Here is a 21,793-nt window from a genome sequence, read left to right on the forward strand (position 1 = left end):
CCTTATATATCTCCCCAAAAATATTAATATAGTGAACCCATAAATCCTATCTGGTTCTAAATATCTTTTAGTATCATCAATAAATTTCTCCCAATTGTCAAAAAAATCCTCTCTCTTCTCTGTCTTCATTCTTTGGCCCTTTAAAAAAACATCAATATCTTAGATTTTCTATAATTAAACTGGCAGTAATTTGTACAATTACTTGGTGCTACTAGTACAGCATTATATCAGCCCAGATATCCACTGATTCCATGCAATTTATGCCACTGAGCCAAACATTTTGATTTTGTCTCTGCAAATGTACAATAAGTCCAGCTTCCTTCTGTCTTTGCTCTTCAAATGAAAAATGTATCAAACACCAGGCAGCAAACAGTTTTCCTTATCAGTTTGGACCCGCTCATCATGTTTAGGTGGACTAGCCACTTTGTGTTTAGTTCAAATGTTATTCATAGAACCATTCAAGACATAATTATATTTGTTTTAAGCTGAAAACTACTCTGAAGAGAGGGTGTGTCATGATATCAGAGATGTTTGACAATCACCACTTTGCACAGCTGCTTCAAATCAGCAGGTTCTGTTCCCCCTGAGTTTGATGCTGAAAAGAAGACAGTAACTGTGTGTGAAACAAGGTAGTGTATATGTTTTCCAAAATAGATGTACTCAGTGCTATTTTTCTAGAAAAAGAGGTGACGGACCTCACCATGAACGCTTCCCTTGTTCTCTTATAATGGCAATGGTGCCCACTTGGCAGGTGCTAGAACTGAGTTCCTGTGAGTTCTGGCTGAAAAAAAGCCCTGGGTGTGCTCTTGGTTTTTTGTATACATTCAGACACTCCTGAATAGCTTCCTGTTTTCTAGAACCAAAACCCAGTCTCAAATATCCCAGTGCATTATCAGTAAATAAGCAGACAATGTAAAATGTAATAACTGTACTACTAAAATTCTAAGGATGACACTAGCATCAGATCCTCAACACTGCATGTACCATGGTTTAGTCTTCCCATGGCACCGAACTCACAAAAGCTAAAAAGGAAGATGAAGCATATTCTGCTGTGTTGTGGACCCAGAAACTGAGTGACAGGGGAAACTATGTGGCACAAAATACCCTTGTTGTGTGCCTTCTCCACGAGAGGTCCAGAGGGCAGCAACACAAGAACGTGCCTTTTCAGTGGTAGCTCCCCACGTTTGAATGTTCTCCCCAGAGAAGCTCGCTTGGCACCTTCATTAAATATCTTTAGGAGCCAAGCAAAAACATACCTCTTCTCCCTGGCCTTTGGCTAATTAAACAATCTATGGCCTTCTAAACTGTGTGAGGAGGGGTTACTGTTATTGTTTGCTATTAAGGTGTGTATTTTGTGTTTTTATGTTGTAAACTGGAATAGAAATTTAATAAATAATAATAGTAATAATAGTAGTAGTAATAGAAGCAGACCTACTTTATTTTATTATAAGGTTTATATAGGACACCACTTGTCAGAACAATCATCTCACAAAGCAGTTGGCAATGATTTATAAGACATTAATAACAATCATTAACATACAGCAGTGAACAGCCCACCTGTATTAAGATGAGTGTATATTTGTGCTCTGAAGTGCGTTAAGAGATGTAGGAATGATTGGAACACAGATTTAAAGGACAAAATGTATTCATAATGGAGGTGGCAGGAGGTAGTTGCGGGGTAGGACAAGTGTCTGCCGGTCTTGGAACTGAACTTATGGAAGAGCCCTTTGATGTTTTTCTGGAATTGTAACCATACATAACAGAACTACAAATCCAGTAGTCAAACTGCACTTGATCTGCCATGAAGTTGCAGTTGTCACTTGGAGCCTCCCAGTAATTCCTTATGGAGCTTTGCGATCTCCAGTAAAAAGGAGGAAAACACTTTCGTTCCATTAATGTAATTTTTTCTGATTGGGAAAGAAGAGAAAAGCAACTGTCAAACAATCTAAATATTAAAGTTGCTATATTGTGTGAAATGCCCAAAATTCATTTCTTCAACTTGTAGGGATATTTTACATATACGTATAATCTGATGGTACATAGAACACTGTATACATGCGTGTTTCAGAAACAAAGAACTATCTGGATTCTAAACCAAAGTATGAAACCAGATGGTTGTTCAGTGACTACTACATGAAATGATAGGGAAAGTGTGGAATCCGTGTCTTGCCATTATTTATATACATGCATTCCCACAGAGAAACATGCACACTTGTATTTGTGTGTGTGTGCAGGGAGGGGTGTGAGGACACTATTTTTTCTCTTCCTCATTGCCATTTTGAGGGACAGATGTAGACTTATTCCATTTTTAGACCTTTTCTAACAACAAGGGTGTTGTGGACTTTGTATGTGCCAGGTTATAGACTCTGACGTGCTTTGGAAATATTTTAAACATGTGGAGATAAAAAAAACCCTCCTGTTTTGAAGCAGAAAAGTACAAATATTCTGCTTTCCTAGTAATTAGGGACTCTGCTCTATGCATGTATTAAAATTTAGGTCTCTAGGTAATGTGGAAATACCTTACTTTATAAAGAGGGCGCTTATATGGAATTAGTCTACCTTGTTTACCTGCTTATCTTCTCTTTCTGAGAGTGTTCCCCATCATCTGCTGCTCCAATCGGAAACATCATCACGCTTTTCTTTGTTATATCCTGAAGCATCTGAGCAATTGGAATTGTTGATCCATCCCGAATCATATCTGGATCCTTTTTAAAAACTGAAACATATGGAAGTGGTAGTGTGAAGAATGTGCTCTTGGTTTAGGTTTTTGTTTAAAGAAATTCTACTGTTGTGGTAGTGGTTAAAAAAATCTACACAGCAGGTAGCCATAAGCAGACTGCTATATCCGCCATGGTACAAGCGCCCAAACTGTACCTGTTCTTCAAGTTGGAGCTGATTACACTGACAAGCTCTCCCCCCCCCCATTTCAGCCTTATGAGATTGTTATGGTGGTGGCAGAGCTAGCTTATTTGGTTGAGGGGAAGGGCATGAAAAGTTGCCCCTGGAATGCCTTCAGAAGTGGCCTAATGCAGCACACAGGTTTGAATCTCTGGGTTTGTTTGTTTTTTTGGTAAGGGAAGGGCAGTTGTCATAGTGGGCATGCAAAGCTGTGATGTTGTCTACTATGGCATTAAGCTATTTCTCAGCCTAAGCTACCTCACACTTATGCCACTTTGAGCTTTTTTAAAGGAAGGACAGGAGGAAAATGTAATTAATAATAATACACACAAACATTTTTGAAGCTATAAGTATTATTAAAAACACACTGGAAAACCAGAATAGATTTGGCAGAACGGCGGGGCCAAATAGGTTGATTTTCTCTAAAATCATTAATAAGAGGGGAATAATAATAATGAAAAAATGAAAATGAAGGGATACTACATATATAGGGAAGATAAGGGAATTGTTTAAAAATTCCATGAAGGAACGGGAGGCAGAAAAAAACTAGAATGATAGAAGTCGAGTAATTTTCCCATTCTCACTCACTCACTCACTCACTCACATACATACACATACATACATACATACATACATACATAGACATATACACACTTTTTTTGTCTGAAACAAAATAATTTCACCAGGGGATGCAAATTAGGTTTTCAGGAGGTTCTATAGGAGAACATGCTTCTGCTAACAAAAAATGGAATATCTGGCACTTGAAAAGCTAACCTTCCTGCTTTTTGTTGACAAAGCTAAATGAACACTTTAATTTCAGATTATGTGATACAGTCTAATTTATGTGTTGTGTTCAAGCTTTATTCTTTACACATATTTCACATCTTTAGAGAGACAGAAAATGAGCATGTGTAAGTCAAATAATGTTCTAAACAAATATATATATATATTTCAAAAAACATTTCAAACCTCTTTTGATAGCATTTGCAGCTGCTTTATACTGAGGATCACTGATATTAGTAATCCATGGCGATGCACCCTCTTCAGCATGCACTGTCAGTTTGTTTGGGCTGTTTCGTTCAGAGAATACCTTTTCTAAATGCTGTTTCACCTGAAAAGAAAATGTTTTCAATAAAAATGTTTGTGGTGTCTTTATATTATCTATATTCCATAGTGTTTGTTAGCAGCGAACCCTCTGCCACTAATTGATTGAACTGGTATGGCAGGATGGAATAGTTGGTTGCTCAGGGAACTAAATAGTTTGCAGTCCAACTTCTTTGTGGGAAGAGATAGTTATCAGTTTGCCTGGGGTGGGACTCAAACTTCATGCAGGGAAAGAGGCAGTGTGGGACAACATAAGCGCCAGCTTCCACCTTCTACACAGAAGTAGATTTATGGAGGAGGAGTGAAGCTGGGCTGTGGTGATTGAAGGAAGAGGTTGCTCTCTCTAGACCACAGCTTTCCAAACTTTTCATGTTGGTGACACACTTTTTAGACATGCATCATTTTGCAACACAGTAATTCCGTTTTACTAGGAAACCGGAGGTTAAACTAACTCCTTTCCAACCCTTGGGAGGAGCATGGGGAGTGTCTGTGCAACATGCCAACACACTAATGTGTCACAACACACAGTTTGGAAAGCTCACATTGACAGTGGAATTCAGTTAGTTGTGGCTTTCTCACTGTCAGCATCAAATGCATCATTGTGACCTGTCAATCCTAAAGAGACATGAGACCAAAGCAAAAGGGGGAGGGAAGTGAATTTCAGCTTTGGCAAGCAATTCTTTGGACATAGGCTTCTACATAGGTGAACTGTTAATACCAAGCAGACCGTGTTATCTCTTTCAGTGCTTAATTTGTAAAATGAGAAAGTCAAGGAATCGGGGTCTCTGACCTTCACTGGTGGGATAACAATACATCATCACATGCCTTTTTTTACTTTAAATGTAAGAGCTGAAACAGTGCCTGGACCTGTTATGCAAATAAGCTGAATCATAATCAAGTGTGTCTAACCAACATTACCTGACTTTCCACAATAGAAAGGTTCATGTGAGGAACTTGCCGGATTGAAAACTTTCCTTTGACTCTTGATGGTATAACTGTTTTGATCCCTTTTTCATGAAAAGCTCCTTCTATCCCATGAATAGAGAGAGATGGGAAGCGCCACAAGTGTGAAAGTATTTCCTCCTTAGAAACATAATGAAACAAAAATAGGAGTTAGCCAGTCATGGCTTCTCTCAACATTTTTCTGCAATTCCCTTATTTTAGATGTCCTGTCATGCTTTCAATTTCTATTGACAGTACTGTACCTTGGTATCATAGAGAAATTTCTTCACACCGACGTCAACCTTGTATTGCTCTATGTCAAATTCTATTGGCTCATACAGCTTCTTCTCCTCTTCTGTAAAATCATCAACGCCATCATAGATTCCAGGAATCAGAATGTGGCCTGATGAATCCACAAGACTGTCTATGGAACAAACACATTTTGCAAAACACACAATTGCTGTTGTTCCATGCTCAGTCATATGAGAGCTGTCTGTGTGACCCTCCTTGGCCCCCTTAACCCTGTACGAGAAGGACTGACAGAATGCTATGGGCTATTTGTGCTGTGTCTGGGTGTAGACAGAAGAAAGCAAAAGAGAACCATTTTGGGGGGGGGGAAAGAAGTCACACGGTGGGTCAGTACCACCAACCAACCAAGGAAGTTGAGGTTGAGGAGGAAGGCTGGGATATAATTCCCAATAGTAATAATGAAAATATTTATTATTATTAGTAGCAGAAGTAGTAGTAGTAGTAGTATATTTCCTTCCTAGATATAACCAGCCTTATGTGTGGGTAAACTGGAATTGAAACGGATTTCTTCTGATTGTCTGTCATCTTTTCCATCTCTGCAAATGGCTGTTGTGTGCTTAGGATTTCCATTGTGTTGGGCAAGGGGTTATTAGGGGGTGGGGACAATTGTTATTGTTAGGTGAAATTTATATCTCTCTATTTGTTACTGCTGAAAAATTACATAAAATATTAAAGGCAGTATGGTCTGGTCATTTTATGTTTGCATTACAAGCCAGCTTTAGCAAAAGCAACTTAACCTTCAGGTGTGATTCAGTTTCAAACAACTCTGCAACATAATGTTCAAAGAAATTGTCGCAGCAAATGCAATGAGTACTCTGAAAAATAAGCATGTAATTTCATGTCCAATTAGGGTTCCACTTCAGTGTTTTTAACACCACAGTTAGTGCCTTATAAAATAATTCTCAGTTTACCACTATGTTACTTGAGAATACCAAAGGAATGAACATTTGGCAATACCCTCAGTCCTGGCTACTATAACCTGCCCCTACTTCTCCACCTGTTCTCAGAGAGTCCTCGGTCTTTTGTAGAAGAAGAAGAGGAGTTTGGATTTGATATCCCGCCTTTCACTCCCTTTAAGGAGTCTCAAAGCGGCTAACATTCTCCTTTCCCTTCCTCCCCCACAACAAACACTCTGTGAGGTGAGTGGGGCTGAGAGACTTCAAAGAAGTGTGACTGGCCCAAGGTCACCCAGCAGCTGCATGTGGAGGAGCCGAGACGTGAACCCGGTTCCCCAGATTACGAGACTACCGCTCTTAACCACTGCACCACACTGGCTCTCAACCAGTACATGTACACTTGTGAATATTCATCTATAGAAACCTTGGGTTTGCCAATTAATTGCCACTCTACTATCCTACATTCCTAACTTGCCTATGAAAACTAAACCAAGCATTTTTATCATTTGTTAAAGAGTATATAGACAAATGAACAGAAATTTTACCAAGCAAGGCTATCAGATCAGACATGGGTTCCTGGACAATGCCACCTAGAGCTCCTGAATGAAGATCTCTTTCGCCACCTTGTACCTAATTTAAACATGAAGACAACATCACGACCGACACATTATCATTGTTTTAATTTGCAACATAGGAATTAATTAGCATAATTAGGAATGTCAATACTACAAGCTCCAATCCTACTCAGAATTAGCATCATAGTTCTGAATATGATTGAAGCTTGTAGTACTGACATTCCTTTTATGTTTGCACCTTAAACTTTCATCCTCTTTATTTATATAGCATAAATCTTGCATCAATTCCTTTTAACATTCAAGCCTTCTGGATTACATCAACAACATATGAACGGCCAGTTGTTTCTGTTGCCCTGCATGACTCTCCTTTTCAAAGTTACCCAGGTATGACAAAATCTAGACTGTGGGAGAGGCAAGTGTGTAAAGGGGTTAATTTGAATGAGAATGCCATATAAATGACGGAGAATTAATGGAGGTACAGTAAGTTTACTATCTGTATTAAACGACAGCATGGATGAACCCCAAGATAACGTGGAATGTGTTTTACACACACACACAGCACTATCTCTGTGAAGGAAGAATTATGCAAATACTACTATCTCCACCAGAAGTATCCTGGGTTGCATCAGCATGATTAGTACTCATGTATTTATTTATCTGTTATACATTTTGGAAAGTAGTTTGCCTGTCTGTCTGGTTGTACATTTGGATGCCACTCAAGGTATCATTGCCAAACTAGGCACAAGGGTTTCTGAGGTGAGGGTGGCATTCTTAGTCAATGTTTGGATGCCATTTTGATTCAAGATGACAGGCTGAAATGTGACTTTGGTTACTGTTTCTTGGCATAGGTTTGGCTGTCTCTTGAGATAACTTGACACAATAGTTCTTGATGCAGGGTGTGAGCAGACTTTGTCACTGTTTGGATACTGGACACCATTATGGATCAAGATGGTGGACCGAAACATCACTTCAGCATTAATTTGGTTTTTGACATAGTTTTGGCCACCTCTCAGCATGAAGGCTCCTGAGGTGATGGTCTTCATCACTGTTTGGATGCCGGGCACCATTTTGAATCAAGATGGTAGACTGAAATGTGACTTCTGCATGACCTCTCCCAGTTTGTGGCACGACTGGGCACGGTCTTATTCAACATCTTTATCAACGACTTGGATGATGGACTCAAGGGCATCCTGATCAAATTTGCAGATGACACCAAACTGGGAGGGGTGGCTAACACCCCAGAGGACAGGATCACACTTCAAAACGACCGTGACAGATTAGAGAACTGGGCCAAAACAAACAAGATGAACTTTAACAGGGAGAAATGTAAAGTATTGCACTTGGACAAAAAAAATGAGAGGCACAAATACAAGATGGGTGACACCTGGCTTGAGAGCAGTACATGTGAAAAGGATCTAGGAGTCTTGGTTGACCACAAACTTGACATGAGCCAACAGTGTGACGCGGCAGCTAAAAAAGCCAATGCAATTCTGGGCTGCATCAATAGGAGTATAGCATCTAGATCAAGGGAAGTAATAGTGCCACTGTATTCTGCTCTGGTCAGACCTCACCTGGAGTACTGTGTCCAGTTCTGGGCACCACAGTTCAAGAAGGACACTGACAAACTGGAACGTGTCCAGAGGAGGGCAACCAAAATGGTCAAAGGTCTGGAAACGATGCCTTATGAGGAACGGCTAAGGGAGCTGGGCATGTTTAGTCTGGAGAAGAGGAGGTTAAGGGGTGATATGATAGCTATGTTCAAATATATAAAAGGATGTCATATGGAGGAGGGAGAAAGGTTGTTTTCTGCTGCTCCAGAGAAGCGGACACGGAGCAATGGATCCAAACTACAAGAAAGAAGATTCCACCTAAACATTAGGAAGAACTTCCTGACAGTAAGAGCTGTTCGACAGTGGAATTTGCTGCCAAGGAGTGTGGTGGAGTCTCCTACTTTGGAGGTCTTTAAGCAGAGGCTTGACAACCATATGTCAGGAGTGCTCTGATGGTGTTTCCTGCTTGGCAGGGGGTTGGACTCGATGGCCCTTGTGGTCTATTCCAATTCTATGATTCTATGACTGGTCCAAACTCACAAAGTATACTATCCATTTTAAAATTGCAGTGTATTTTTATTCTACAAATTCCTGGACAGTGCCAGGCACTTCCTGTTTTTGCAAATATGATGTCAGAGACTGGCAGGACTCCAAAGAGTGTGGGGCAGAGGCAGAGGCAGGGGACCGGGGATCAGGGGAATGACCCAGGAGAGGGGGCCAGTGATATATAGGGTTTGGCACTGCCCACAAGGTAAGAGCCAGGAAAGGGGAAGAAGGAAGAGTCAGGGCAATCCAAGAAGGAGGAAGACAGGCAGTATGTGGTGGAAGAAGAGGAGGTTGTTCTGGTGATGGATGGGTCAGTAGACTCCCCACCTTCCACCACCCCACTGTATCCTCGAAGCAGGAGGAGCTCGAAGCAAGAAGAGCAGCAGCAACTTCCATGAAGGAGAAGTCTCTGGTTACAGGTGCGCAACCCATCAGGGGGAGGGTATACAAGCCAGCAGAGGGGCAGGTTCTCACTGTTGCTGCAACTGCTCCACTGGGCACAGATATCAAGGAGAGCTGCCTAGTGGCCTGAAGTGTGTGCATTCGGGGCACTGCGGAAGTTGCTGAAAGTGCTTCTTCTGTCGATAAAGACTTAACTATCAGGTGAGTGCCTTCTTTAGCTGAGGTGGGCCAGGACATGTGACTCCATTATTACCCTTTTACCTCCACAGAGAAGCCGGCATTTCCCCGAGTCCCATACGTAAGAGCTGGCTTTTCCTTGCTGAGCCAAGTGTTATCTGAAATCACAATATAGTCAACATTGGAGAAAAACTGCTCTTTCTCTCTTTCAACCAGTTCTTTTAGTCCAATGGAGATTGCTTCTTCCATGCCTTCAATAAGAAACTTGAGGTTTACTGGCAAGTCCTAAAAACAAAAAATGTCAAGTTACCTGAAGGAAAATGCACTCTCAGTAAAAAGTCAATTCTATTTTTTTGTCCAGTTACCTCTGGGCTCAACTACTGTAATGTGTTCTACGCAGGCGATCATAACAACGAGTGCAGGATGCAGTGGCCGGGGTGCTGATGGCTGTTCCTTGACACATATGCACCCAGTTTGGAACAATATGCATTCGGCTGCTGATTCATTTCTCTACCCAAATCAAGAGCGGCCATTAATCATCCCTTGTGAGTAACTGGATTCTGTCCCACAAGAATATGCTTCCTTGATTAAGACAAATGTCCTCTTTTGCATTTCTTGAGAAATCTAAGCCTGTCCTTTTCAGAAGAGACAGGGTCACCTTATAAAAATACAAATTTGATTGGCTAAGATGCATGAGGGTGTTTGCCTTACATCTGTAGTGGGAAATTTAACTGAAGTGATTCATGATCTCCTATGATTGTTCTTCACCTTCACCCTTTTGTTATGTAATGACTTTCGGGCCTGCTGTTTACTGCTGAATCAGAACAAACGTCAGTCAGGCTTTCTGCGGATTGGTGTTTGTTCTGATTCAGAAATAAGCAGCAGGATTTCCTGGGGAAAGCAGCAGAACAATAGAAAAAGCTCTCGGACCCATGCCTAGAAATCATGGAAGAACCAGAAGTGTGGCATGAGCCCTAAGATGCCTTGTTCAGTTTTTCAGAATGCATCCTAAACGCTGCACCATGCTGCTCTGTTTCAAAAATCCCATAAAGCCTGGCTGCTTCTTTATCATGTCTATTATATTTCTTTTTGGAGCTAGTCAGGACAAGGCCTAGCTAGCAGATTTTTGTTTTCATTCCTGCTTCCTTTTACTAGAATAAGAAAGCTTGGCAGAACCCAAAATAAAGTACATAAGGAGACACTTAAAAATGAAGGGAGGCTCTTGAGGGTCCTGGTGGATTAGGGGAGGCTTGAGGGGAGAGACTGCTGGTGGTGGTCTCCATTTAGGAGAAGGAGACCTCGACCCTGTTTTCTCCCAACAACCCAAGAAAATTGTGACTCTTGGAACACCAACTCTACCCTGGCTGTGAGAGTGTACTGCCATGTTGCAGTGAAAATCCTCCCCCCTTCTTTTTGCTTCTCTGCAGTTACCTTACAGCAGGACAGATCATATCCATGTCTCAACTCTCACTTTCTTCTAACTTTCTGATTTTACAGCTCTTGTCCAATTCTAGTTCTCTTAGCTCTGATCTCTAGCGTTTTACACCCTTCCTAGTCTTCAAGTCTCCACTTCAGATTTTCATACAAGGTGATTACTGCTAGATTCTCTGAATTTAATCAGTGTTGGTCTGAATGTAATCAGGCTTGAAACAAGGTCTGTGGTGTCCAAACTGTCCAGCAAAGTTCAAAAGATCACAGCCATGTGTGCCTTTGGCATACAGTCATAACTCGGGTTACAGACGCTTCAGGCTGCGTTTTTTCAGGTTACGGACCGCCGAAACCCGGAAGTACCAGAACGGGTTACTTCCAGGTTTTGGCAGTCGCCCATGCGCAGAAGTTCTAAATCGCACTTTGTGCATGCGCCAAATCGCAACCTGTGTGTGCGCTGATGTGCCGCTTGGGGTTGTGAACATGCATCCCACACGGATCACGTTTGCATCCCGAGTGTCCACTGTATTAGCAAATCTGGTAACAGCATACTTTTTTATTTGACTTACTTTTCTTAGTTCTTTGAATGCACTCACTGCATGTATCCAGGCTAGGACAGGTCCTTTGTTATCAGTTGCTCCACGCCCATAAAGGTTCCCTCCAGATAAAGAAAGCTCGTATTAAACTTTTAAACTTCTGATAATTGCTAAGGGTAGAACTGAAATGGTACAACACAACAACGAAGAGACTAAGCTATGAATCAGGAAGTCCCTGGTCTGACTCTTGCCTCTGTCATGAATTTACTATACTCTCTTCAGCCTCACTACCCCTCAAACAATGCTCAAGGGAATAAGGGCGGCTCAACTCCAGGTATGGCTGTTGTTGCTGTTGTTAAATTTGTATACTGCCCAATCCCTGTAGGTCTCAGAGCGGTTCACAAGAAGAAGCAGATTACCCACATTCATTTTACTCTGGGTTTAAGCTTTGATTTAGCTCCGAAGATGGCTTTGGTAATCAATGGTGACCTCTTTTAGGAGAGAAATGGGGGGGGGGAGCGTAAACTTGTTGGGTTTTCATGAGACCATTAACCCACAACATCTGATTTTATTAATGAAATTTATATACCGCCCTTCATCAAAAGATCTCTTCCGGCAATTCAGATAACACCATTAAGCAGAAGCTGAATTATGAAACAAAGTTGGGGAAGGGGTGTGTGGGTGTGTGAAATGCATACAACATTAAAATAACCGTGTCAAAAGCAATGGTGGTGTACATACCACCAATGTCAGTCAATTTGTAGGGCTCTGTTTCCCACCCATCCGACTTTTTAGCAGGCATCACATCCACATGTCCATAAAAACACACAGTGGGCTTTAGTGGATCTTCTCCAAGCTCTGCCAGAATGACAGGAGGTAATGAAATATTTCTGCCATCAAGTACCTGCAGGGGTATAGTGAGGCATTGCTCCATTAAATTCAAAACCTTAGGAAAACAGGAAGGCATTATGTTTTGAAACAAAGGCTTGGAACCAAATAATCATGAGCAGAATCCTTCTTGCTCATGGAATGCGTCTTCTGAACCAGCCTTGCCTTCGCACTATCGCAACTTGAAGGTCAACCCCCCACCCCACCATGATGTGTACTGCACGAGGAACTGCAGCTGAGGAGGAATAAGCGGAAAACTGATATATTCCCACCTCAAACCCCTTGTTACCTGCTGGCCGGACATATTGACCAACGTCACATTTGCTCCTAAGTCCCGGAGACAACTTGCAGCTCTTTCTACCATTTTTTTCACTTCTGATCTTTGTGCTGGTTGTATGGAATCACTCGCCACAGCTACCCATTCCCCAAGAGTCTGAAATAAAAAAACAGTAATCATGCATGGTGTTATGAAGTGTCATATAAAGCTTTAAATGAACAACTGCCTGTGCGGTCATTTTTTCCTTCCTAATTAAGAATTCAGTAATTAGATAGAAATGGCCTCTGGGTGGGACCACTATTAAAGGTGCGGTAATCCATCTTGGTAAATCCTATTTCCTTCTAATTACATCTAAGGGACCCGTCACTATAAAATCTTCCTTTTTAAGAGGAAGCATGGAAGAATCAGAGCAGCAATAAGGATGTCCACCCACACCATTTTCTCCATCCTGAAATTTTGTTTGGATTATGCAATTGCATTCATTCTGTATTGTTAGACAGCCTTTGTCTGATTTCAGGAACACCCATGAACACAACAGGTAATGCAAGTGCAGTTAACTTAATTCTCAGGGCCAAACTAATAGTGATGGGGACAGCTTTGTCTGTTTAGTTACATCTCTGCTACATTCTGGTCTAAAAGATGGGGTAGGGGAGCCTGTGTTTACAAAAAAATATAGATGTGGCTCTGTAAAATTCTCTTCCCTGCCTGGGGTACTAAGAGAAAAGTATCTGTGACGTCAGTGTGTGGGCATGTAAAGCCTAGAGGTGAATGTGCCTATGAATGTGCCTTTTGTTATTAAAAAAAAAATAGAACCCCACTTCATTTTGGATAGCTCAGTCAGTAGAGCATGAGACTTATTCTCATGGTTGTGAGTTCAAGCCTGGGCAAAAGATTCCTGTGTTGCAGGGGGTTGGACTAGATGACCCTCTGGATCCTTTCTAACTCTATGATTCTTTCTTCATACAGTACTTGAATGGGGAAATGTTGCAAAATACCACATCTAGTTTGCCCCTAGAAGGGTTATTTATAAACAGGGTTATTTATAAACTGTTGTGTTGTGCAACAAAGTACCATTGAGTACCTATGCCTTGCCTGTTGGTATAATTTGGTGTTGCCAAATGAAAGAGGAAAAACAACATTTTTGTCATACCTTGCTTATAAACACCAAGCACCTTGGTAACGAAGTAACTGCCTAGCTGAGCAATTGGGAAAAAAGAGGCAGAGGAGGTTACTCTCTGCTCTGTGGTTCAAGCTGGCGCTGTTATCCTATGCAAACTCGACTGGCAGTAAACCTTGTTATACAAAAGGAATTGCTTCCAAGTAAGGAACAGTGGGGTTGAGTGGCACATTTTTTTGCTAGCAGAGTTCACATTTGGCACTGCTTCTACCTGAACAAATTTTTCTTGATGGTCGTCAATGTACTGGAAAAGCTGGTCCTCCAGCGATGTGGAATTTAAAACAGAGGAGCTGCCCACACCAGAGAGCAGCATGACAAGGAAGATATGGAAGACCTGCAGGTGGTGAGAGACAAGGTTCAGCGTGTTAAAGAGCACCCTCAAGCACATGCAGCATGATAGACTGAATGCACTGTTGAGTGTATGGCCTGCCATCCACATGCTACTGTTACAGAATGGAAAGGACAAGAAGGAGGAGGAATATCTGGACTGCTTCTAACACAGAGGGCAAATTGTTGGTTCATGGGCTGGGTTTCGCCCTGATTTTTTGCCACATGCAGTCCCTGAAGGAGTTACAAGCAGACAATGCAGCCCTCGGGCCAAAGAAAGTTATCCGCACCTGCTGTTTCAACAGACACAGTAAAAATGAAGGCAATTTAGCAATATTTCTACCATTACCACCCTAGTAAAGTTTATGTGCGTGAGTCTTTCAGCATGGATTTTCACCAAAAGGTGAAAGCATGTAAAAACATCTACTCAAGGACATATACTCATAAGTCATATTTCACTTTCAAAAGAAAGGGGGGTGGTGGTGACCCAATTCAGACAGTGCTTCTAATGTTTTAATTTCTTTCAAGGACCATATTTCATATATCAGACAATAAATAGCTTTGGCAGATGATTAAATTATAGGGAAAAGCCAAAACATTATATAACTCTAAAAGCCTTGCATATTCTTACTCCAGCAGTATGTTTCTCGGGAATACAAAATAAAAACGTACAGCTTCAATTATCAAGTATACTAGAATTCATAGTACAAGGGTGCTGAGATAACACATTTGTAGTCTTTCTAATCTGTGTCTCCCAGAGTTGAGAATTAAGTTCTGGGAGGAAGGAGGTATAATCACGTTTCACACAGAGTCCAAAGGTACATCACACAGCAAGTTTGCTAAAACAGCACAAACCTGGGTCTGGTCAGTACCCAGATAGGGGTCTCCTTATAGTTAAAATGGATTAAAAAATTTTCTGACACAGCAAGTCTCTGCCCAAATACAGAGCAAGGAGTGGAACAGATTCATTATGCTTATACAGTTATCAGCCTATTGATTCCTGGATGAGGACACAGTGCAAGGATAAAGACGCTCCCATTGATCTCTAGAGAAAAAAGCCCTTCACTTCAAATCGTAAGATCACTATCTTAGAGTGTCGGCTTCTTCTTCTTCTTTTTACATTATTCTCCTGAGAATAGAGAGTCCTGTTTGACTTATGTTCAGCTTGTGGTCTACTAAGACCCCTAGATCCTTTTCACATGTACTACTGGCAAGGCAAGTGTCCCCCATCTTATATTTGTGCAGCTGGTTCTTCCTGCCTAAGTGCAGAGCCTTACATTCACCCCTATTGAAATCCATTTTGTCAGTTGGAAGGGACACCAAGGGTCATCTAGCCCAGCCCCCTGAAATGCAATAATCTCAACGCGAGCAGCCACGACAGATGACCATCCAGCCTCTGCTTAAAAACATCCAAGGAAGGCGAATCCATCACCTCTCGTGGGAGTCTTTTCACTTGTCAAGCAGCAGCAGCATACTTATAAGTATTTTATTATTTATACACCGCCATCTGGCTGGGTTGCCCTCGCCCCTTGTGTGGAGCGAAAGAGTGAGCACCTTGAGCAATCCCTTTTGGACTTCGTGGGCTGCACAAAAATGCGAGTCCAAAAGACGCTCCCGACGGCAAAAGAGCACAGCACGTGGCAGCCCTGACTTGGACGGTGGGCAGCAGCCGCTTTAGACCCCCTCAATACCATTTACGAAGTTGCTGCGCGAGGGAAAAAAAGAGAGGGAAGCAGCTCGACACCCCTGAGGGAACTTGCCCGGAGAGAGAATGCTGCACTTACTGAGGCGGGAACCTTAAATAGAAACCGATCCTCCAATCACAAACCGAAGCCTGGAGCGCCTGGCTGTTCCTCGCTTGCGATTGGCTCCCGCCGCCTCGCGTTGGGGAAGGGAGGCCGCGCAAGCGCCGGGCTTGCTCGGGACTGACGGAGATGCGCCGCTGTCATTGCGGGCGTCCGGCTGGGGAGGAAGCCTTATGAACAGGTCCCTGGGCAGGTGGAGCCCAGGGAGCCCTGGGGCAGGGACGGCCTTGGGAAAGGCGGCTGCCTTCGGCTGAGAAACGGGCTGTCCTCGACGGCAAGTTAGGCTGCGAGGCTTTATCCGCTTCCCAGTGGGAGCAAACTCCACTTAACTGCATAGGTTTCCGAGGAAGTATCAGAGCCCGCGCAAGAAATTTGGCTGACTGAGGAGCAGCAGCAACTGCGGGCGGACGGACGGACGGACGGACGGACGGACACACACACACACACACACACACACACACACACCCCAAGTGCAGTGCCACATTTACATGTAAGCTAAACAAGCTATAGCTTAGGGCCCCCCAAAAAAGTGAATGAATTTTTTTTAAATATACATTTCCAAAATATAAGATAAAAAACAAAGTAAAACCTACATACAGCAACAGTGTTTTGTGTTGTGTACACTCCTACTGTGTAAGTAATGGGCCCCACCTGTTAGCCTGCTCCCTAAAATATTGGTTTGCTCATTTCTATATATCGGGTGCCTACATTGTGCATGGACTGGTTGCATGGCAGCATGTGCAAATGGCTTTAGATACCTATTAGGTCCATAAATTACCATATATCGTATATTCAACACAAAAAGTGACAATTTGTTGTTGACAAAGGACAGCTGGACATATAAAGGGCCCCATTACCTTCAGTAGCTTACAGTGGCGTAGCGTGGGTTGTCAGCACCCGGGGCAAGGCAAGTAATTTGTGCCCCCTAACCCGTGGATTTGCACCCCCTAACCCTAACCCCCAGATGTTGCGCCCGGTGCGGCCGGCCCCCCCTGCACCCCCCACGCTGCGCCACTGGTAGCTTAGGGCCTCATCAAACCTAAATCTGGCCCTGGTCAAGTGCATACAGTATCTACCCCACACTGCTCAAAGATGTAGGTTTTGGGGTGCCTGAGGTAGTCACCCTCACCCTGACTAACCTGAAAATGGATCACACTGTTAAGCCTTGGAAGAAGAAGCATTTTCTTAGCTTCTCTATAGACTTCTTTGTTTTCTGTTTTTGCTGCCAAGGACAGGAACCGAACACAGGAAGCAGCCTCAGACTATCTGGGCCACCTAGCTCAGTATTGTTTACCCTAACAGTGATTCCCATGCTGCCCCCGTCTCCCGTGGGGGAAAAATGGAATTTAAATGGTAATGCAACAAAAGACAACATAAGAATATTTAATGTGATCAAATAAGAATATTTCACGTGGTCTTCACAATTCCATAGGTCACGTTGCCGAAGCCTGTGGTCCGCAGGCCACATTTGGGGAACTCTTGCTCTAGCTGGCAGTAGGTATCCAATGACTCAGGCACGAGAAACATCAAGAGAAACAGGACACATCTGTATTGGAGGAGTGTGACAGATTCACCCGTATTGGGGACAGAGCCAAGAAGGTGCTGCAAAGGGTGCTAACACCAATGGAAAAATGGAAGGTGGACACCAAATTCTGGTGTCACACAGGGCACCACTGAAATTTGAAAGCCCAGAGTCCACACTGTGTTTTGGATAATGTGTGAACACTGATTAAAACCCAGCACTGGAAAAACATTGAGAACCCAGTAAAGATTCAGTAGTAGCAATAAGTCTTCAAGTCTTTTCATTAATCATTTGTTCATCCCATATTTTCAGTGCATTTCTCAGTCACTTTCCAAACAACAAACGTCATTTTTCAAAAAGAAAAGAAGTGGATTTGTTGCACTAGGGCAAAAGATCACTTAACCCCGTTTAAATACACCACCCTAAAGCTCTAATATGCACGTGAATCTCTCCTGCAAAATATTGACAGGGGGGTAGGCACCTTAAATTATCCCAGCCCAGTGAGAGACCCCCATGTAAGAGGCACTCACACATGCATGTTGCACATCTGCATCGCAATGCTTATCCAGACCTCACTGACTTGACCTTATGTCATGTTTGGTGCACACGGGGACACACTTCTCTGCCTGAGGCCATTGCTTGATGTATATAACAAGAGCTGGATCAGATGTGTGCCCCTCCCTCCGTATTTTAATTACTCAAGTAACACCAAAAGGTTGTACAAATCAAAATATGCTGAGCATTTTGCTGAGCAAAATAATCACCCCGCTCACTTAAGAGTGATTAATACTTTGCTTTCAGTTAACATCAGCATTCACAGAGCCATGTGGCCCATGAAAAGGTACTGCTATAAGCAATAATATAAATATATAAATACTTACACAGCACTTTCCTTCAAACTCGATAGGAAGTTGCCCAAGAAAGTGAGGCTCAACTATTATTACACTTCATCTAATTACTAATCTAGTTCTGGTACACTTTCACAAAAATACATGCAGGATGATACATGCGGAAGAGAGAGAGACAGAGAGGACGGACTCCTTTTATAGCGTACAAGGTGCATATTTTAAATTTCGCACCCAGATGTTCTACACTAGTAATGAGGAAACTGTGACCCTCTGGATGTTGTCAGACTACAGCTCCCATCATCCTTGATCTGTGGCCATGCTGGCTGAGGCTGATGGGAGAAGGAATCCAGTAACTTCTGCAGGGCCACAGATTTCCCATCCCTGTTCTACATCCAAACCCCAGGTATGGAGCTTAAAAAGAAGACATACCATGATGAGGAGTTCTGACAGCAAAGAAGCCGATTGGCGGTTCAGCATACAAAGCAATACTAATTCAATCTCCTGTCCTGACTGCGGATCTTCTTTCAGGTTTCTGCTAGCTTTCTTATAAAACCAATCCCACCCCGTCTTTTTATTTGTTGATTTTTTAAAAAAAACATTCTTAGCTCCATGTGGGAGCAGGACAAAGGACATGTCAACAAAGGCAACTGGACACACTCCCTTGTTATATAAGGAAAGGGGCCAACATTCCATGTTCAAGCTTCAAAATAAATGTTCCTAAAACACTGCGTCTCTCGTTCCTGTTCTCCAACCCCTGCCTGTTTTTAAGGCCATCTCTTGTTTGTTCTATGTAAATACACCTGCAAGGGGGTTTTTAGCCTCCCAAAAGTTGAGTGTTTTCTTTGACTTGGCCATAATTTTGATACAGAAGCCTTATTGGGACATGGACACTTGAAGTGCATTCAAGAATTGATATAAAGCAACGTTAACAATTATAAGAAACAATTTCACATTGTTCTTACGTTTCAGTCTTTGAGGGTAGAAGATTATGGGAATGAAGAGTGGTCTCCAGGAAAAACAACAACAGATCAAATAGAAAGCACTAATGCACCAGCATCGTATGCCTCTGGCAAACACTTTAAGCAGCTTTTGCAACAAAACTTCACTGCAGAAAGAGCACTGAAACCAGTACTGAAGCAATCTGGAAAACTCACCTTGGTATTCCAAGGTTCACAGGTCAACATGGTAATACATAACAGCACAATCAGGCTAGCTGCTGAGAATCTCTCTCGTTAATCTCTCTCAATATACATTTTATATGTTGGTTGACAAATGGTTTAGATTCCCAGCATAATTTCATTAATGAGCAAGTGTTTTCGTCAGGTTAAAAAACCATTCCTGTCACAGAACTGTGGAGGTGGACATGATCCCAAGAATCATCTGGGGCAATCCCCTGCAATGCAGGAATCACAACTAAAGAATCCCTGGCCTCTGCTGAAAAACCACCACCACTTTTTTAAAAAAATAAAATAAAAAACCATAAGCATTAAATCACAAATTCATTACATTTTAATCCAATGCATTCAGCTCACAAATTGAAAGTAACTGTGGAGCAGATCCAGCATTTTTTCTTGATAGCCAGCAAACATTTCCACTCATACATCCCCCATAAAAGGACAGCCTTGGTTAGGCCGCAATTGCAAACACACTTACTTTGGAGTAAGTCATATTAAACTGAACTAGATTTACTTTAGAGTAGATAAGACCCGCAGAAGCTTGGTGACCCAATGTGTGCCATGTATTTAGAAGCCATAATTGAAGCCACATGGACATTGTACCTTGCCAGTAGCAGCTGGCAAGGTACAACAGGGGTAGGAGTGCCCTCTGATGGCAACACTGCCATGTGCCAAAGTAGGGATTGTCAGCGCTACTTTTCCAGAAAAAGAGGTGCTGGAACACACTGTAAGTGCCTCCGTTATTTTCTTATGACAATGGTGTCCACCTGAGATGGGGGAAAAGCCCTGGGGATTGTGTGAATAAGCACCAAGGATGAGGGTCCAAGATGTAGGGGTCCAGAGACTCCCCATTGACTTATCCATGCCACTCTGCCCACTCACACACTGCTACTGCACTTTGCACATGCAGTTCCTGAATATGAAGCATTTTACCCTTCAGAGGTGGGGAGCTTGTGGCTTCCCCTATGTCGTTACACTCCAGCTTCCATCAAAGCCAGCGAACATGGCCAGAAGTCAAGGATGATGGGATTTGTAGTCCAGCAACATCTGGAGAGCCCTTCAGATTCACTTCAACGGTGCCTTTGGCAACCAGTCAATTCAGCGGGCTTGAGGCACGTTACACTAACTTTGGTTAGAGCACCAGCTGAAATGCAACCCTGCTGACGTAGAGCTAATTCAGTTATGGATATGCTCCGGTAACATTCTTGACTGCTTGTGCACAGGTCAGCTCTCGAAGGCTGCCCAAAATATGGTATGATTACGAATTCAGCCTTAGGACTGCTTGAACAGAATACCTCTTGCTTGTCTTGAAACAACTGCAGCCCCTACCAGTATACAATTCAAGATATTGCTTCTCATCTTTAAATCCCTATACAGCTTAGAAATCTGGTGCCTGGGGGGCTGTCTTTCTCCACATGAGTTGGCCCAAGATGTTCGGTGGAGGGCTTTGGGGGGACCCCCTTCCCTACCCAAAGTGCGGTGGGTAACGGCCAAGGAACATGCCTTCCATTTTGTGGTACCACAAATGTGGAATGCTCTCCCCCCTAGGAACACTTGCATGAGACAGACCTTGATGCCTTTCTAGCACAAAGTGAAGCCCTTGTTAAGTCACTCAGGCTTTTTCATGGTTTTTATCTCCGTTGATTGCTGAAATTCTGTGTCTTACTGTGAAATTATGCAGCTGCTGTTCAATTATTTCTGATTTTTGTTAATAAGCTGTAAGCCACACTGGGAGACTTATGACTGAAGAGCTGGGATGACAAGTAACAAATAAGCAAGGCTAATTTTTTTGCACATCTACTCTTATACTAAAGGGCCCTTATATGCTCTCAGCCATAGTAACATATAAACACTCCCAGAGTCAAATATTCATCCAACACATACCTGGCATGCCCCCAGCATGTTCTCGTATACGTATAATAGTTAAAATACTTAAGTGTCTTGTTCAGTAGTTAAGCGGGTGGAAACCACTAAACTGTTCTTGAAGTGGTTGGATGTTCAGATGACTCGGGCATATGCATCAATAGCCCAGATACAACAGTATCAATGCATATGATCAACCCACACGTTTGGATCAACTTTGGGGCCTTTATGGCTGCAGGGAATGCATGCCAGCTGCATGTGTGGCCAAAAATGTGTGCAGCCACCATACACACACACAACCCCAGTGTCAGCTGATCTGTGCAAGGAAAGGTCCTTTCGCATCCCCTGAGCTCTGCCCAGGTCAGGGCTATATCCACATCTTCTTCCTTTCTTTTTTCCGCTGCTGCCAACAATAGGTAGGGTCTTGGAGGGTGCAGAAGAATTTGCTTGGAAGTGGAGCAAATCAAGTTCCTGATCTGGGGATTAGTGACTTTGGAGCTAGTATAATATATAAAGGGATTCTTTAGTTTTGTTGCATTTAGGAAGCA

General features: G+C 42.7%; 1 protein-coding gene across 1 annotated transcript; it reads right to left on the bottom strand.

Moving 5' to 3' along the window:
• Window positions 1–1,420: 1,420 nt before the first annotated feature.
• LOC308593321 (beta-Ala-His dipeptidase-like) lies at window positions 1,421–18,855 on the bottom strand. The gene is made up of 12 exons (XM_081205612.1): window positions 18,637–18,855; window positions 13,917–14,039; window positions 12,541–12,684; window positions 12,105–12,267; window positions 11,397–11,485; window positions 9,484–9,684; window positions 6,695–6,779; window positions 5,208–5,368; window positions 4,921–5,085; window positions 3,868–4,009; window positions 2,569–2,716; window positions 1,421–1,907 (listed from the first exon to the last, which is right to left on the bottom strand). The coding sequence occupies exons 1-12, from the start codon at window positions 18,838–18,840 to the stop codon at window positions 1,817–1,819; spliced, it is 1,716 nt and encodes a 571-aa protein (XP_081061738.1). The 5' UTR covers window positions 18,841–18,855; the 3' UTR covers window positions 1,421–1,816.
• Between the last annotated feature and the right edge of the window lie 2,938 nt (window positions 18,856–21,793).

Source organism: Podarcis bocagei (genome assembly GCF_964188305.1).
Source record: "Podarcis bocagei genome assembly, chromosome: 8".
NCBI lineage: Eukaryota > Metazoa > Chordata > Lepidosauria > Squamata > Lacertidae > Podarcis > Podarcis bocagei.

Bases quoted from the DNA above. Each gene is read 5' to 3' on its own strand.
- LOC308593321 (XM_081205612.1), bottom strand. From the start codon at position 18,840: ATGTCCTTTGTCCTGCTCCCACATGGAGCTAAGAATGTTTTTTTTAAA. The intron at 12,268-12,540 runs GTAACAAGGGGT...ATACCCCTGCAG, and splicing joins TCAATATGTCCGGCCAGCAG to GTACTTGATGGCAGAAATAT. The intron at 1,908-2,568 runs GTAAACAAGGTA...TTTCCCAATCAG, and splicing joins CAGAAAGAGAAGATAAGCAG to AAAAAATTACATTAATGGAA.